Genomic DNA, 18,103 nt, shown 5'->3' on the forward strand with positions numbered 1-18,103 from the left:
AAGTTATTTTTACAGAAGCAATTGTGTTCAGTTTTGTTTTTAAATGCAAGATGACGCTGGCACACTAATACAAACAAAACACACTGATATGAATATTATATGACTTGAATTTATATTGTTGCTATGTATATTAGGCCATGTTAAATTAATTCTGTGTTTCAGGTTTTAGGGTCTCCAGAATTCAATGAGGGAGGGAGGTCAACACAACACACCTCCCAATTTTTAACACAACACATACTCAGAATATTGCTGAATATACTCAATAGAGCCATCTCCAGGATTGTTTTTAGGAAGATTCTATTATTACTAGATATTCCATCAGGTGTGGATGTCACATTCTATGTTGTAGAACTGCATTTTAAGGCCGCCCTGGTCAATTTCATTTTTTTGTCGCAGTGCATTTGACAGATAATGACGAGGAAATAATGCGTCAGAGTCATTACACAAAGCCTCTTTAAGATTACTAAAAGTGTACTCATATGGAGTTTCTACAACGGTCCACTGCAATGCCTTTATTTTCCCTGGCAGCACCGATATTTGTAGATTTAGGAGGGTTTTTTCACCAGTGTCTACTGCCACCGAATCCGCCATGATGGAAGTTGTAGGCAAGTTGAAATAAGTCGCGCTGTACCGGAAATAATAGTAAATAAAATAAAAATTGTCCAGTCCGTTAAATTGTTATTAGAAGTCAGCGCGTGTCAGGACAAACAAGTCTATAGATGTACACATGTAACCAAGGACAACGTGGCAGCGAAATTTCGCGTGGTGACACATGGAGTAATGTAATAACGTTTTAAATTTATGACCGTGATTTGTTTTTAAATCTTTCTGTATACAAATTACGATATTATTCTATTTTTTAAAACCAATATTTATGCGTGTAAATAAAAAATGTGCATATGTCGCCTAAAATAGACAGGCGTGTGTTCGATAGTGAAGAATGTACTGTGTGGATAGGTACGCGAGCGGAGCTGACGAAATCAAAACACAACACAAACTACCGTGTAGAAAATCAACACAACCATCGATTTGACGATGTGAAAGCTACGCGCGCGGTTGACCCAAAACACAGAATTAATTTAACACGGCCTTATCCTAAAACATTTGTGGTAAATATCATATGACATACGAATACAAACCAAGCTTGTGTGAATATTTCACAGTTTGATTATCTGTTGTTGCTATGTCAGGAAGTAACTATAAATCAACATTGTTATGCATACTGCCTCAGTTTTTTTAAAAAGATAATGTTCTGTAATATGATCAAGCAAAGATCCTGAGAAAGAGATTATTTTAATATATCTACTTGCATCCAACATTCTAAACAGTCTCTTTAAAGTTTCCAACCCAAGGAGCCACTAGAGTACTACTTTAATCATAACATTTCGTTTCAAACAACCTTTTTTTCAAATGATTAATCATCCTAAATCTATCATCTTTTCTTGCTCATATATTTAGATGAAAAAAATTTGGGGGCTTGAATAAGAGACCTAATTAAGTGAACATATCTTTAAGAATATGATAGTAACATACAGATAAAATGACATCCAGGATACAGTATTATTACTTATTCCTTTGATAAATTAAATTACCTTGTCAATGTAGTCTACAATATCCTTTCTACGAGCTAATCTAGCTACATCTCTTATATTCACTCCTGTCTGTAATATATAAAATAAAACTTAACATCATCCGAAAATATCTTATATTAGTCTAAAAGCTAGTTGGGCTGTATTTAGAACAGGAGGAGAGAGAGAGAAATGGGGTTTAAAGTCCACTCGACACAAACTAGGTCATTTCGGGACTAACACACAGTTCAATTTTATTTCTATAATTTGTTTATGCGTAGGGGTCTTTAGCAGTGGGAGGAAACTGGAGGAAACCCACGAGATTGGACAGGCGACCCCACTCCTTGTCACGTACAACAAGGGAATCGATCGAAACCACGCCAATTGACTCAATGACAGACCTTATGATACAGCACGCACGTGCTAACCATTCGGCCATCCAACCACCCAGAACAGGAGAAACAATGGGCCAGATTAGAGCCCCTGGATGAAAATGTCACTGGAACCCTTGCATCAACAGTGAAAAGGGGGCATATTCTAGTCATTGTCTGCCAAACCCACATAAATGCAAATTCAATTTGTATATGACTATGATAGACAGTTCGATTTATTTGGCACAAACATATACAACTCATACAGTGCCGGACTGGTGGGCTTTTGGCCCCCCTGTCAGGTCATTAACAAAGGCCCGCAGAAGTACGCGCCAAAGGCACGTCACAAGCGCCCGAGGGGGGTCTGGGGTTGAAATTTTGAAAATTGACAACCGCAAACCCATTTTCCAAGCATTTCAGACCAAAGCAGAAGGCAAATTTTTGATTTCCTGATACAATTAGATAACAGAATGACCTAAGAGCACTATTTGAGAATTCTCTTCAGTGTCAAAAACAAAAGATGAATTACACGGTTCTCGGTATAATGAGGTTAAACTAATAAGGTTCTTTCCTTGTAGTACGCTTCTTTTTTTGTGTTTTTTGTCAGTCATTTTTTTCCTATCTTTTCTTTCTCATGTCCTGTGTCCTGTCCTCTCCTTCCTTCCTTCTTTCTCTTCTTTCCTCCGCCTCTCCTTTCTTTCTCTTTACTTTTTTATTTTTTCTTTATAGGCATAGGCCCACGGACAGGTGGACAGGTGGACAGGTGGACCCAGTCCGGAACTGAACTCATATACAACTAATTTAGAAGTCCCTATAATATTAGGGGCTTGATCCGGCCATGAAGGAACTTTTATCAATGATTGATTTATGAGGCCTCTTGAATTGTTTTTTTTTCAAAGTACAACATATGGAATACACATGCCCAGTTGATGCAGAAAAGTAGTATTTTGAACCAATTTTAAAACATTTTCAATATTTTTACCTCATCTCTATCTGCTATATAAGCTCCATTCTTTATCAAATATTCTATTACTGATAGTGGTATACGGCCATTACTTTTATCTAAAGCAAATATCAAAGCATTTCGTCCTCTCTGAAAATAATAGCAGATGAAATATATACATGTGTAAACCAGCAGCAATACAATGTCACAAGCAGCGATACAATTTTATCAAATTCCAAAGGCCAAGGGTTCTTTTTATGTGCATCGCCAGGACGTACTAGGTTTTCCATCCCATCGCAATAATAATTAAAGCACTGCTCACTGCCACGCTACAGCACTGACAAGGTGGCACCTCGCTTGAAAATACTGAAGAACTTTCTCTGACAACACTGCGCTTGAACCTGAGATTTCCTGTTTAGTAAGCCAGCACATTACTCACTGAACCACCGTGGCTCTATTTCAGCAGGAAGCCTGCCAATCAAGACAATTGGATTCCAAGAAAATCTATTTCAGTAAACAATGTAACTAAAAAATATAATAATCATCCTCAAAATGCACAATTTTCAATGAGAAATTTGAATTTAATTATCATACTTTATAGTAGAGTATAAATATAATAATAATCATATTTAAAGTGTAGACTCTGCATTGGCCAAGAAAGTTCATCCAGATTTTCCGGAGTGGTTCTCCCTTGTCAGTGATGCAGGACGGAGGACCTGATAAGAACAGCTGTCTAGTCGTTCGGATTGGTAAGAGGCTGGCTCACTAGCCTGGAGGTCGAGTGTTTGATCCCCTATTGGCCGAGAAAGTTCATCCAGATTTTCCTGCATGGTTCCCCCTTGTCATTGATGCAGGACGGAGGGCCTGACAAGGACAGCTGTCTAGTCGTTCAGATGGGACAAAAAAACGAGGTCCCGAGTACACATTGGCATGCACGTAAAAGATCCCTGACAGTTGGAATTCTGTATAAGAGCGGACCGTAGTGCCGCTGTCCGGGCAAAAATCTCCCCCACGGCACACTGTTTGGCGGATGCCCGTCTTCATTAGCCCAGTTTGGAGCAGAACAGTAGGACGTTAAACCCCATTTCATTTCATTTAAAGTGTAGAATTTTCAGTGAGAAAATACCAGTAATATTTAATTAGAGTTTTTAATATGTTAGTAAAGTATAAATATAGATATAATACATTAGTAAAGTATAAATATAGATATAATACGTTAGTAAAGTATAAATATAGATATAATACGTTAGTAAAGTATAAATATAGATATAATACGTTAGTAAAGTATAAATATAGATATAATACGTTAGTAAAGTATAAATATAGATATAATATAAGAGATAAGATTGGCTATAAGACCTGTAAATTTAACAAACTACGATCTCATCTCAATCCACAAACGAGCGACACATACAAGTTGCCTCCGAATTCCGATCTCAACTGTCATATAATAAAACAATTTGGTACTGAACAATACCAAAATAAATGAACCACCTCGGGGTGCTATGTTGAAATATACAACTGGCGGTCGTTTTTTCATTGATGTCCGTAGCAGTTAAATCTCATAACAACCCGTCATGACGTCATCATAGGTTGATATATTTGTTCATATCAACCACTGATGACGTCATGACAGGTTGATATTTCATATCAACCGCTAATGACGTCATCTCAGGTTGATATATTCGGCTCATATGAACTGCTGATGACATAGATGATCGAAATAAAACAAAAAACACAGAAATAAATTTTTATTCTTTTGACAATTAAAAATTGTTATGGTACAGTTTGTAACATTCCGGGCTGAAATAGACGGCGTACTTATCGATATACATGTATTTAGATCGGTTATCCATGTCTAAGACATGTCAGAATTTTCTTTTCGTCCACATTGTGATTATTTCTCCACACACTACAAGACTTGAAAGTATTTATCGCCCAAGAGTTCCTTTGTAAAGTATTTTTGGTACAGTCCACTTAAAACAGTCGGTCAAATCCTTCTCTGAACATACCGAAAACCTTCAATCATGGTTTACTGTCAGGATTCTTGGAAAAGAATGCTTTTTGGTCCAAATTTTCTGTAGGCTTTGGATAGATCCTCGTCGATATTTGCATTCACATCTATTCCATCGTCAACATGTTGGCTAAGGCAACACAAATAAAATAACTTGTTTCTCGGGCACCGCCCGCACGCAAAATTGGTTGCGCGTGCAGTCTATTTATTAGTCTTGATGAAAAAAAATAAATATGTAACGCCCGCCCGCACATCGACAAGCAAGTCGTAAAAAAAATATCCCGCATGTACCTACATCCGCCATACATGTATATCTATTCAAATGTATTAAAACTGATTCAGATGAACATGCTGTCTTTTTTATCCGAACAATGGCGAAGTTTGGTAGATTTGCCTTTTTTATTGATATCGAAAGAACCTCCATTTTGTATCACGTGATATTAATTACCTCCCCTGATAAACTAGAATTTGATTCGTGTTAAAAGTCATTGGCGACAATATTTCAATCATTCGATCGTAATCGGCTCATTATTGCCGGCTTCAGTCGGTCCTTGTTTGGAAAATCCTATTGATAAAATAATGAACCGTAGAACAGGTTAATTAATTATAGCTAAGAATACGATACGATGACGATAGTCGTCATTATGCATACCTTAGAATCTGGGTCATTATTAGTACGGTAGTTTCGATAATCCGGAAAATAATAATTGGATTACCGATTTGATGGTTTTACTGACCAGTTGTTAGTTAGATTTAAATAGTCATTCAATATAAACACCGGATAGAACACCGAATATCCTGAGAAACACACCGAATATCCCAAGAAACAGTATTTCCGGCAATCTCCAATACCGATGACACGGTGTGACATGCATATTGGTTGGAATTCGGTAAATAATTATAAATAAACCGGCGATACTAGATTTAGTTTTAAATACTGTTTACCATGATTATTATTTTTGATACACCTGGTGAAAGAGGCTTAGTTTTTAAAAATATTGTTGTCTTTATGGAGGGCTATTACATAGTCGTATGGAATTTTATTTTAAACCAATTTCAATTATGTGAATTAAATATGGAAAATTATTTTCCTTTCAGTCAGTGTTCAGTCTCAGTGTTTTAGTAGACTTGATTTTGGGTTTATGTTTTAAGTATGTACAATAAAGTTGAATATAACGGAAAGCAAAAACGTAAACAAGTAATGACTTTCTCATTTAAAAAAAAAAAAAAAAGAAAGACCGCCCTCCCGCCCCAACAATTTTCAGCAATAGCCAAATTTTATTTTGCACCATCAATGAGTAAAAAAAAAAAAAGAAACCGCCCTCCCTCCCTACAGTTTCAGCTGTCAGTTGCCCGAGAAACAAGACATTTATTTTGTGTGGCCTAAAAAAAGTTGATTATTTGTCTGACTATCCATTTTGTTTTTGGTTTCAATTCAATAGTCCAAAATGGCGATGTATAAACAAAAACATGCACGTAATTACTTCGGTAATTTTCGCTATTTGGCGGAAGCTATCGAGCAATTATCCAATCATTGTTGCCTTTTAATGGAAGAGCCCATTAAATTTAAGGGTGAAATGGCGTTGTACATGTAGGATATAAACCTACTCTCCCTCGGATTGATATGGTAGAGAACGCGGGGGCTTCGTCCGCACGTTCTCTACCATATCAACCTCGAGTAGGTAAATATCCTATACTTACACCGTATTACACATTTAAAAATCTGACCACATCATGGAATCAACGACAAAATCCAAACTTGGCCACCCCAACCTTATTTTACTTTGTTCTAAAATATTGATAGTTACTTACTTCATCTTTTAATTTAATGTCTGCGCCACTCTTAAGAATTTTCCACAAGATTTCCTCTGGTAGTTTGGTATTTAATGCTTCAAAGTACAAAGGCCCCTGTAAGATATATTGAGGGATATAACAACAAAGTCAAAGCACTACAAGTTTCGACCTGTTTCAAAACTTGTTACTAAAATGTGACTTAAAATGTTCAACAGAGAGAGAGAAATGGGTTTTAATTCTTTTTAACTGTGGAAGGAAACCGGAGGCCAAAGAGAAAACCCATGAGGTTAGACAGGCAACCATACTCCTTGTCAAGTACAAGCGCGGGATCGAAAGCATACCACTTGACTCAATGGCAGACCTTATGATCTAAAGTACATGCATGACCATTCAATAAGAAAACAAATTTAATTTACAGATATTTAAAGTTTAATAAGAAAAAATTTCAACATATAGCAAACAATCCAAATCCGTTCAGTAATTCTAATCTTAAACCCATGTCTCTCTCTCTCTGTATTAAAACAGTTGATAGTAATTAGGAAGAAAGGTATTAGCAGTCATATAATAATCATACCTGTATTTATCCTAATATACTTATAGTTATTATGTAGAGTAATTATTAACTTTAAGTAATTAAATATTTAAACATTATACCTTATAATAATGATGTACAGTAACCAACGTATTAACATCTGCTCCAGCATCACACAGTAATCGTACTAGTACTTTGTCTTGTAATGACATAGCATACTGTAATATATGACTCTTCTTACTAGCCTACAAAATTATGGTATACTATATTTCAAAAATCAAATTACATTTTCAGGTGAGACCACTCGAAAACAAAATGGTTTTAATTTTATATCTATTAAATTGAGAATGTCGACCGTGTGGAGGTTTTTCTCCTTCACCTTAAAATTGAAAATCGCTCCCTTATTTGTAAATCATGGACATATGTATTTTTTTTTAAAAGAGTGTGAAAGATTCACATTTCGATCGCTGCCATGCTGTCATTGTGAACATTTATTTGGTGTATTCGATTAGTGTATAATGTGATCGCACATGGTAATAAAATTCTGATGAATATATTGCTAAAAATAGATGGCGCCTATGCATCATTGGTTAATTTAACTGAAATGTCAAGTAGAACTCTCGCGAGACGTGAGAAATTACGAGAGATGGCAAGTGAAAATTTCCAATTAACATAATTCCGGAAGAAATAGATAATATTTTGATGGAATTTTCGAGCGTTTATGATTATATTTTGAACAGGGGTTATGTTTTTAAACAAAATTTATACAAGTTATATATATTTAGAAATGTCGACAAGTAATTCTATTTGAATACCATAAGTAGTTTTAGACGATAGCAAAAGTTTGACTTCACAATAGTACTACAGGTACTATTATTTAGTAGACAATGTTTATTATCATTTATGTACTCAGGAATGATCCCTTACATGCAGTTATTGATCTTCAGAACCATTTCTCATTAATATACACAACTAATCACTCTAATTAATATCAGATCACTCTCCTTAATTTCTAAATCACTCTTCTTATCAAACCTGGGAGAGCTTTGTTAGGGGAGCGATTTTATCAATTTGTTCATTAAGGGGAGCTTTTTTCGGCTCTCCTCTAAAATACAAAAAACAACGACTGAGAATGGTACAAGTAGTTAAGAAATGTAATGAATAAGGGAAAACTAGCTTTTAAAAAAAATGTTGGGGGTACGGCAATGTGTCTTTTTGGAAAAAAATATGAAAAGCCTACAGGATTTGCAAACAGATATCTACCACCGAATCACACTGAATTCACGTTGACTTACATTTCAGTAGTGTTCACACTTAATGAAATATAATCAGTTGAATATTTAATGGTATATTAAATATATCAATTCAATGAAATCGACTAATATTTTAGAATAATAAATTGAAAATTTGTTGATTTGAAAGATTCACAATTTCTAGAAGTCTGAAAATACATGTAATCAAATATTGGAATAAAATTCGAATAATGACATAGTCCTGTCTGTTGTTATCACCTGCATATTTTGTGCTACATTAATTTTACATCGAAGGGAGAAATTTTTATCGACTAAAGCCTAAAATATATCGAAAAAATCCTTGAGACAAGACTGTGTGTAAAATACACATAAACGGTCTTGTCAAGTTTAATTGTTGCTTGGTGATTATTTTGATTTCTATACAAATTCTTTTCCGTTGAGATAATAATAAATAATAATAATAATTAATTTTTTATATAGTGATTTACATTAACAAATCTCAAACTGCTGTACATAAAGTTTATAAACATGTAGAAACATTAATTGGTCACTGTTAACATTTTCGAAAAAAGTATGTTTTTAAAGAGCATTTAAAAGATATCAAGATCCAGGCTTACATTCACTTTAAAATGTGCACCTACCTTATTGATATAATTGACATTACATTTAGATTTAGTGAGAGCCTCACAGACTTTTGTATAATTAACTTCTAAAACACCATGTAATAAATCCTGTAATAATTCAATAAAATTACATACATCTTCTATATATATATTTGTGACTGTCGTTTGTCTGTCTGTCTGTCTGTCTGTCTGTTCGGGGTTGGTGGCTACACTAGGTCTGCCCCGAGTCTGAAATTTGGGGTAGTCTACCACTTCCGGTTTCGGAGTTATGACCCCCGAGCGAAGTCTGTCTGTCTGAAATTTGGGGTATAGGGGTAGCTCGGACCGGGGAGTAACATAGGCCAGGTGACGTTAGTCTACCACTTCCGGTTCCGTAGGACAGGTGGCGTTAGTCTACCACTTCCGGTTTCGGAGTTATGACCCCCGAGCGAAGCCGGTCTGTTCGGGGTTGGCGGCTACAATAGGTCTGCCCAGAGTCTGAAATTTGGGGTATAGGGGTAGCTCGGACCGGGGAGTAACATAGGCCAGGTGGTGTTAGTCTACCACTTCCGGTTTCGGAGTTATGACCCCCGAGCGAAGCCGGGTATCCTGCTCGTATTGAACTAATGCATTCAGAGAAAGAGCTGGCCATTGATAATAGTTTAAAAATAGATACTGGTAATGAGAATTTAAGTCAAATTGCAATGTACTTCAATCAGGTTTCAGACAGTGGATGCAACTACATTTTTATTTAATTTGTATAAAAGAGAGAGAGACAGAGGATTTAACGTCCACTCGACACAAACTATGCCATTTTGGGACTAACATATGGTTCAATTTTATTTCAATAATTCACTAGCACATAGGGGGGTTGGGATGGTCGAAAGGTTAGCACGTGCGTGCAGTATCATGAGGCCTGTAATTGAGTCAACTGGCGTGGTTTCGAATCCCCGGTTGTATGTGACAAGGAAAAGGGTCGCCTGTCCAACCTCAAGGGTTTTCTCTGGTTTCCTCCCACTGCTAAAGACCCCTACGCGCAAGCGAATTATTGAAATAAAATTAAACCATGTTAGTCCCGAAATAACCTAGTTTGTGTCGAGTGAACGTTTAAACCCCATTTCTCTCTCTCTGCACATAGGGGTCTTAAGCAGTTTGAGGAAACTGGAGGACCCGGAGAAAACCCAATTAAACTTGTATAACTTTTAATCTAAATAAGAATTTTAATATATAAGAATAGAAAGCTGTTTATACTCTATTATCTGACCTTTTATCCGCAGTGAGTTTTTATTTTTTTTTATTATCCCATAAATATGAACTTACTGATGTAGCTTTCTGTTCATCTAACATCCAAACAATATCATGATATTTTAATACTGCTGCATATTGTCGTACAGTCTGACCATTCTAAAACATATGGAGTAAAAAAACAAACCAATAATAATTTATATACAGAGAGAAGAGCAGTAATTGCACTGAATTAAAGATACTATCATCAGAAGTTTTGAAGATTTAACACCTCCCAATTTGTGGTCCAGGAACTGGTTCACAAGCAGTACTCATCTTCTTGTTCTTACAGGAGACGCTCTTCGAAAAAACCTAAGGCTCAGCCCATTCTTTTATAACTGACATGGAACATGGCATGCTTGTTCCTTGGACAATTGGGCATCAACTGAAGGACTACGATTTTTGATATGTCACAATTCCAAGATAGCTGTTAAGATGCAATGCTCAGTTTCTGGTGCATAGTTATTAGATATATAAATATATAGAAGGTTATTTCTATATATCACTCCTAGTGATTCCCCCAGGTTAAGCCCTGATCAGAAAGTAGTAAAACTCTACCAGGCCTGTCACTCCCCAATTTGAGCTGTTCTTATACCCCAAAGTTCAGCACCGGGGCAGCCCTAGTGTTGCTGAAAACCCTGAATAGACGAACATATAAACAAACAAATGCCTATGAAATCGGCACTGCTAGCCAATTGAGATTTATGACAATATATATCATTCATATCTGATTTGGGTGCATTTTTCAGATTAAATTAAAACATGTAAAGGAAACAAATAATATTTACTCTGACACAGTCTGGTTTTGTCCAACACTGCAATAATTTCTGTATATTTTCTGTATCCCGATTTTCTACAGCTTCAAATATACCAGGCTGCAAATATACAACAAACAATAAAACTACCAACTAGATCTATATACACAATCAACAAGAAACAAATTAGTGTAACATTTTAGAATTATGTGTATGTCACAATTAAAATGAACCTTGTATATTTAGTCAGATTATTTTCTCACTTCTTAAAGGAAAGGTGACAAGGTCACTTTAACACGACACTTTAGTCATTCTAAGACAGTCAGGCATTTTCTATGTGTGCAATTAATGTAAGGAGAGAATTCTGAGCAGACAGGTAACAAGGGTAGTATGTGTGTCCCATGATAAAAATATCTCAAAATATAACAATACTTATATGCCAACATTTAATGAAATAACAAATTGTCCAAATATCTGAAATGTTCTTTTACACCAGGAACATTTTAGTTTTGTGTCCAGTCTCACAGTCTCATAACCAAATGACTAACCAAATGATGTTATGTAGTATGTCAAGATATAATTCAGTAAATCCCTTCATTCACAAAAAAAAAAAAATTTATGATTGAAATCTAATATTTACAGATTGTCAACAAATACTTATTAAATTTTTATGATTTAAATCCAATAATTACCATATATTTATTATAGATTGTCAACCAATATTTATTTTTATGATGTAACTCAGCTGCTGTTTTGCCTTCCTGTAAAAAGACAAACACATTGTGCAAAAACTAAAAAAACTGAAATTTCATCTCTAAATATCACCAAATTCAAAATGACATTTCATCTAAAGCTAACATCAATAATGAATGATAGTTTAAACACATTTTAAGAAATAATTGTTATTATTCATAGAAGGGACATCAATTTAATCAAATCTGCTGCCAAAATATTTTCATTATGTTCTAGACTGGGTGATGAATCCTCTTAGAGGCTGTTCCCAAGAAGTTTACTGGATAGTAAACTATTAAAGGGAGATAACTACCATGTTTTTTAAATAGCAATTTTGATTCAATACACAATTATCCATTCCAGTAAAAATAATGTAAAGGATATAAAACCATATTGATGTATAACTGTAATTAAAAATCATTCATATATTAATACCAGGACTGACATGATTATTTTTATAAAAATGTACCCCATTTTCGCAATACTGATCAAAACTTTCACCTAGTTTATAAAATTAATATGTCTCAAAAACCTTACCAAGCTTTAAAAATATTGATTAAAAATTATCGAATTGTTAAGATTATGCTGATTTAAAATCTTATTCAGTTTTTCAGATATAATGGATTAAGAAAATATTCTTACGAGCACACAGTTGAAAATGTGGATTATAAATCTTTCCCAGTTTTTGAGATATGGATTAAAAATCCTACTCAGTTTTTGAGATGTGGATTAAAAATCAACCCAGTTTTTGCGACATTGATTAAAAATCTTTCCCAGTTTTTGAAATGTGGATTAAAAATCAACCCAGTTTTTGCGACATGGATTAAAATTAAAATTAAAATTCAACACAGTTTTTTAGACATAGATTAGAAAACTTTCTCGGCTTTTGTGAGGTGCATTAACAATCCTACCCAGTTTTTGAGATATGGGCTAAAAATCTTACCCAGTTTTTGAGATGAGGATTAATACCAGACATCAAAAGATCAGCAACATGACAGCATTCACTCTGCATAGCTGATACATGTAGTGCTGAATTACCATGCTATAAAATACAATGGATATATACATTTATTCCACTCTTACTGTCACTAGTCTAACAAGTCATTGGGATGAACATTCACTTCGACCTTGGATGATATTGCTGACAAATGTTTCCTAAGAAACTTATTTTATCAGCATAGTCAGTCGTACTTGAGAGGTTAGTCCAGCAGAGAGCAGGAAAGGTAAAACAGAAAAAGAGTTCTGTCAGTCTCATCCCTGTAGATAAAGGAACAGTCCAGAAACAGTGTCAAATGGGGACCTTTCAGAATCATGAACAAGTCAGAATGTTAAGAGTGCTACAAATCACATAATCTTCAATAGACTTATTTATTGCACAGTTTTCTAGAACATGCAGTAAATAAAAGACATTGCTATTCGGGGTTTTTTTATAAGTAAGGGAAGGGGGATATCCAATATATTGATGTGGTTATTTGTGACTAATACCTGTATATGGGTAAGGCACAGATTCGATCACCATGTCGTCCGAAAAAAGTCCCTCATGATGTGCCAGCATTGTTTCCCCTCGTCAGACTTGCCAAGGAACAACTTCTAGTTGTTTGGATGGAACAAAAAAACGAGGTCCTGTGTACACTTTGGCATGCAAGTAAAAGAACCCTTGACAGTTGAAATTCGAAATAAGAGTAGGACGTAGCGCCGCTATCCTCACAAAATTTCCCCCATAGCACACAATATGACCATATTCATTCAACTTGTTGCCCCTGTTGGTGCTGAAAACTAGGATATTAACCCCATTTTATTTCATTTCAATATAGATTACTGTATTTTGAACTAATAGAAGTTATTAATATTAAGAATACTTACTCTATTTTGATGATTTATATCTATATTAGAAGCTAGTAATTGGTTAACTGTATGAGGTTTATAAATAGTACAGGCATAGTGCAGATAGGTGTTTCCTTTCTGTAAAATAAGAGAATGGATAATGACAGTCTAGCAGGTTAAAAATTTTGTTATTATTTTGGAGTGTTGCTTCCTAGACAAGCCAGACAGGGCCATGTATAGGTACCAATAGATTTATAAAATATGGCTGATTGGCTGTGTGACCATAACACTTATATTCAATAGAATATTTTCAAGAAAGGAGAAATGGGGTTTAATTTCCACTTGACGGAGAAACCCCACGAGGTTGGACAGGTGACGGATTGAAACCAAGCCACTTGGCTCAATGATAGACCTTATGTCCTAAGGGACATATCAGACCACTCGACCACCCATGTTATCAGGTACTACTCTGTTACATCAAAGCTAGAGAAACTAAATTTCAATTTTAAAACACATACCACACCTGGTAAAAAGCACAAATGCCATGGTCTATTTAAAGGGAGATAATACTACTGATGTCTTTGTTTATTTCAATATATCGGATTATAATCAACTTCTATCAAATTATAAAATTAAATGAATTAAATCAGTTGATGTAGCTGCTTATAGTTGTTCATTTCATACTAATGCTGCTTAATATGGTATCTCCTTTTGAAAATTTCTCTGTTGATAATAATGCATGAGAAAAATTACATTTTGTATCGATCATTAAATGTATAATGATGGGGCTTTGTAAAAAAAGGAAAAACCCCAATGCATTTAGGTCTTTTTAATTACTTGTATATTCTGTATATTTCTCTTTAAAGATTCATACAATGTCACTACCTACCCTATCTTTAAATAATAATGCATCTTTTTCTTCCAGTAATTTCTTTAATTCAGCTAAATTACCTGCAGCAATGGCCTTTCCCATGGCTGTCTATAAAAAAATAAACAAAACAGATTACCTAAAGGTTTACAATTCAAAATTCATCATCTTTTTTTTTTGCCATAGGAGCTCTTAAAGATGCATTATGTAAGAGCTAAATCTGCCTAAATCTGCATAATGCAATTCTTTCATTTAGCTTCAAAAGTTATATAAATCATTAATTATACATTTATTCACATGCCAAGCCCATAATCAACACTCTAGACCATAGAATGCTTTTGATTTTCAACGGATTTAAACACGATTGCTAGTTAATAATTTAATCAAAAAATGGATACTCAAGACTTTGTTTATTATTGTAACAACGGTAGCAATGGAAATCATATATGTGATAATGACTGGCACCAATATTGTCCTTTAATTGAATACAATGAATTTGTACTGAGTTGACTATGGATTAAAACATTTTGTCTGGAGCCACTCTACTTTGTGCGACATTTTTCGGGCATCGATTATTATTTGTGAATGCAGCTGCAACAGTCTGATTGGAATTCAGAATGGGATTTTGGTTACAAAACTATTGGATACTTTTGGAGTTGCTTACAATTGCTTGGTTGTTTGGAATTCGGCTCAGCCAGGCAGGCTATATTGGACCAAATTAAGTTGCTGTATTCACAGGCTGGAATAGCCGGAAAACGCGTTTGCGGCAGTGGACTGTAAACGATTGATCTTTTGATTGGAATTCGAGTCTGCCATCTTAATTAGTAGTGCTCCTACGGTTAGGACTTTTTGTTATTCGAATAGCCGTAGCTATTAACCGGTTAGTAACCGTTAACCGTATGGTATCAATTTTAAACATAAAACAGAGCTTGTCAGGAGCTACGAGTCATTACTCGTGCGCACGCTATACTCGCGTTATAAAAGGCATTACACGCGCAAAAATTTCTGGAATTTTTTCAGACATGTAAAATTCTTTAATGAAAATTTAAACTATCTAAGGCCGTAGCTATTTATTTACCTGGTTAACTTGGTTCATTTGAAACATTTTTTTAATTCAATATAAAGATAATATATACAAAACAATACTCAATTTCCCTTCGTACGTGACACACGGCGATAATATTACGATTACACAATGTTACTAAGAATAGAATAAAGTAAATTAGAAGGCGTCTATTGATTGGACAATAAAGAAATAATTCCTCACTTGCAAGTAGAATTTTTATGATTGGTTAATTTAACTGAAAACCAAAGTAGAATTCATTCGAGAAATTACGAGATATGAAACGTGTTCAATGCCGTAACGAATCTAGTATAATGTCATTTTCTAGCCTTTATGATTATATTTTGAATGGTGGTTACGTTTTGAAGTAAATAATAAACAAGGTAGAATATAGTTAGAAATGCCGAGAAGTATTTAGATTGGATTAACAATAGCAAAAGTCGAACAAGGTCCGTTGACTTTGCCGTATGACTACGACGAGTGCTATTAATAGTATCATTGTTTAGCAGTCGACATCGTTGGACGACTGTTACATTCTAAAATTTTCAAACATCAAATACAAAATTACAACGGACAAGTTTTGTTATAAAGAGGAATATAATCAGACACAACTCTATGTAATGGGGGACATCTCCGAATAACCGTACCGTTGAATTCAAACCGTTTAACCGTCCAGTTCTAACCGTTTACGGCTATCCGACTAGTCGTAGGAGCACTATTAATTAGCCTATATTAGGTCTCTTTGAAGTTGCTTTGTTCACGGGCTGAAATAGCAGGAAAACGTGTTTGCAGCCGTCAAATATTCCAAAATTTTCTTGGAGGGAGCGGGGATCCACACAAGGTAAGCTCTGATTCTTCGCCTCTCGAGGAATACCGCGCCGCTGTCTGTAAACCCGAATATTTTTTGGCCATTTCGGGTTATGACCCCCTGTCATCGAGCCCGTACGCCTATGAATAGGCATACCCTTTCCCTGATTATATAGAGGTATCCATATTGTCATATTCCATAAGCGTGCATAATGATTTCAAAATAAGATTCACTGCAAGGCCAGTTTAATTCAAACCAGGGGAATTAAGATACAGCGGTTGTAATAGTTATTTTGATCTCTTGTTATTAAGCCAAATGTGTTTTTACATTCACCTTGCATGTTTAAATAAATACTTGGTAGAGAATGATGTATCAAACTTACTGCAGCCAACTCCCACATTTCACCAGCCATTTTGCTGGATTTTTGTTCATCTGGATCAACAATTTTCTATATCAATTCAAACTCATTCTGAAATAAATCAAGAGACATAATTAACATAAGTTAAAAGACATAATTAACCTAAGTCCTGAGTTAAGGATGCATTATGTCAGATTTAGATGAAGACCTGGTCGTTCTGGCTATTGAAAATTTCATTCAAATTACTTTATTATGAGTGAAGTTAAAGGTCTTGGAAGATGTAGCGCGTACTGGAAAATAGAGGCGACTTGTTTGTCTGTTTTATCATTTAATTTTTAATGCCTTGTTAGTTGAATAAATTCCTAAATAGTAGTTTATATTTAACTTTTGAAGCCAAAATAAAGATTTACTTCTTACATAATGCATTTTTAAGAAACAGAATTACCGGTACTGGTAACACATAAGGCGTAAGAGACAGAAACATAGGTTTTAGTCTCAGAATTTAGGCACCTGTTTATTTTCTAAAGTTATTTTCACAACTTGCCATCTAAAATGTTACTGTAATTCAGACTCGTTAACATTATAATTTGAGATTAAACATTCGCCAAAGTAAGTTGAGCTTGTATCTGAGCTTATTTCTGTTTGTATGGGACACTCTACCTTCACCGACAAGTCAATGTGACCTGATACCGGTACTGATTTGATCTACACTAGCCTACTGGTCTGATGGTCAAAATAAACGATAACCAAACATAATAAATCTTTGTGAATTCGTTTTAACATTACTTATACTATAATTCGTAGTGCAGAATCTCATTTACTGAAACTCCCTTGTTACATTCTGGGCAAATAATTGAAGAACAATTAATGTCTGTGGAAATGAGCAGTTAAAACCTAATAAAACTAATAACATTAGAAATTTTACTTTCACTTGGCGGCCATATTGTTTGGAACGGAATCCAAGTAGACTCTGTCATCCAGACCAACAAATATTGGTTAATTTTGATTTCACAGGTGTACACGAGAATGTCTGTAGCTTCTTCGAGAAGAAATTTGAAAAATACAATAATAGCTTTCCTCCCAAATAAATCATTATACATGTCTCTACCCTGGCAAATATGTATGTACAAGGTCATATTTATTAACTATCCAGACAACGTAGACATCGAAAACTTATTTATAATAATATTGGGCCAGGCGTGCATAGAGAGGGGTAAAAAGGATTTATACCTTTTTCGTACGATTTATCCCAGAATAAACCCGCGGCAAGTGAACTAAAAAGTTCAATTTGTTACATGTTACATTTAAACAGTTATTCTTATTTTCGATATTTC

The 18,103-nt window shown here is 34.7% G+C and overlaps 1 protein-coding gene across 1 annotated transcript in view; it reads right to left on the bottom strand.

Moving 5' to 3' along the window:
* Positions 1-17,733, bottom strand: part of LOC126831907 (putative ankyrin repeat protein RF_0381) — a 37,208-nt gene extending 19,475 nt beyond the window's left edge. The window contains exons 1-13 of the mRNA XM_050562575.2: positions 17,695-17,733; positions 16,794-16,880; positions 14,562-14,651; positions 13,712-13,810; positions 12,792-12,890; positions 11,809-11,877; positions 11,150-11,236; positions 10,398-10,481; positions 9,117-9,206; positions 7,345-7,467; positions 6,709-6,804; positions 2,922-3,032; positions 1,593-1,661 (exon numbers count right to left, since the gene is read on the bottom strand). Coding sequence (XP_050418532.1) covers positions 1,593-1,661; positions 2,922-3,032; positions 6,709-6,804; positions 7,345-7,467; positions 9,117-9,206; positions 10,398-10,481; positions 11,150-11,236; positions 11,809-11,877; positions 12,792-12,890; positions 13,712-13,810; positions 14,562-14,651; positions 16,794-16,823 — 1,047 coding nt within the window. The 5' untranslated portion in view covers positions 16,824-16,880; positions 17,695-17,733. The remainder of the gene's footprint in view (positions 1-1,592; positions 1,662-2,921; positions 3,033-6,708; positions 6,805-7,344; positions 7,468-9,116; positions 9,207-10,397; positions 10,482-11,149; positions 11,237-11,808; positions 11,878-12,791; positions 12,891-13,711; positions 13,811-14,561; positions 14,652-16,793; positions 16,881-17,694) is intronic.
* Positions 17,734-18,103: the final 370 nt, after the last annotated feature.

Source organism: Patella vulgata, chromosome 9 (genome assembly GCF_932274485.2).
Source record: "Patella vulgata chromosome 9, xgPatVulg1.2, whole genome shotgun sequence".
Taxonomy (NCBI): Eukaryota; Metazoa; Mollusca; class Gastropoda; family Patellidae; genus Patella; species Patella vulgata.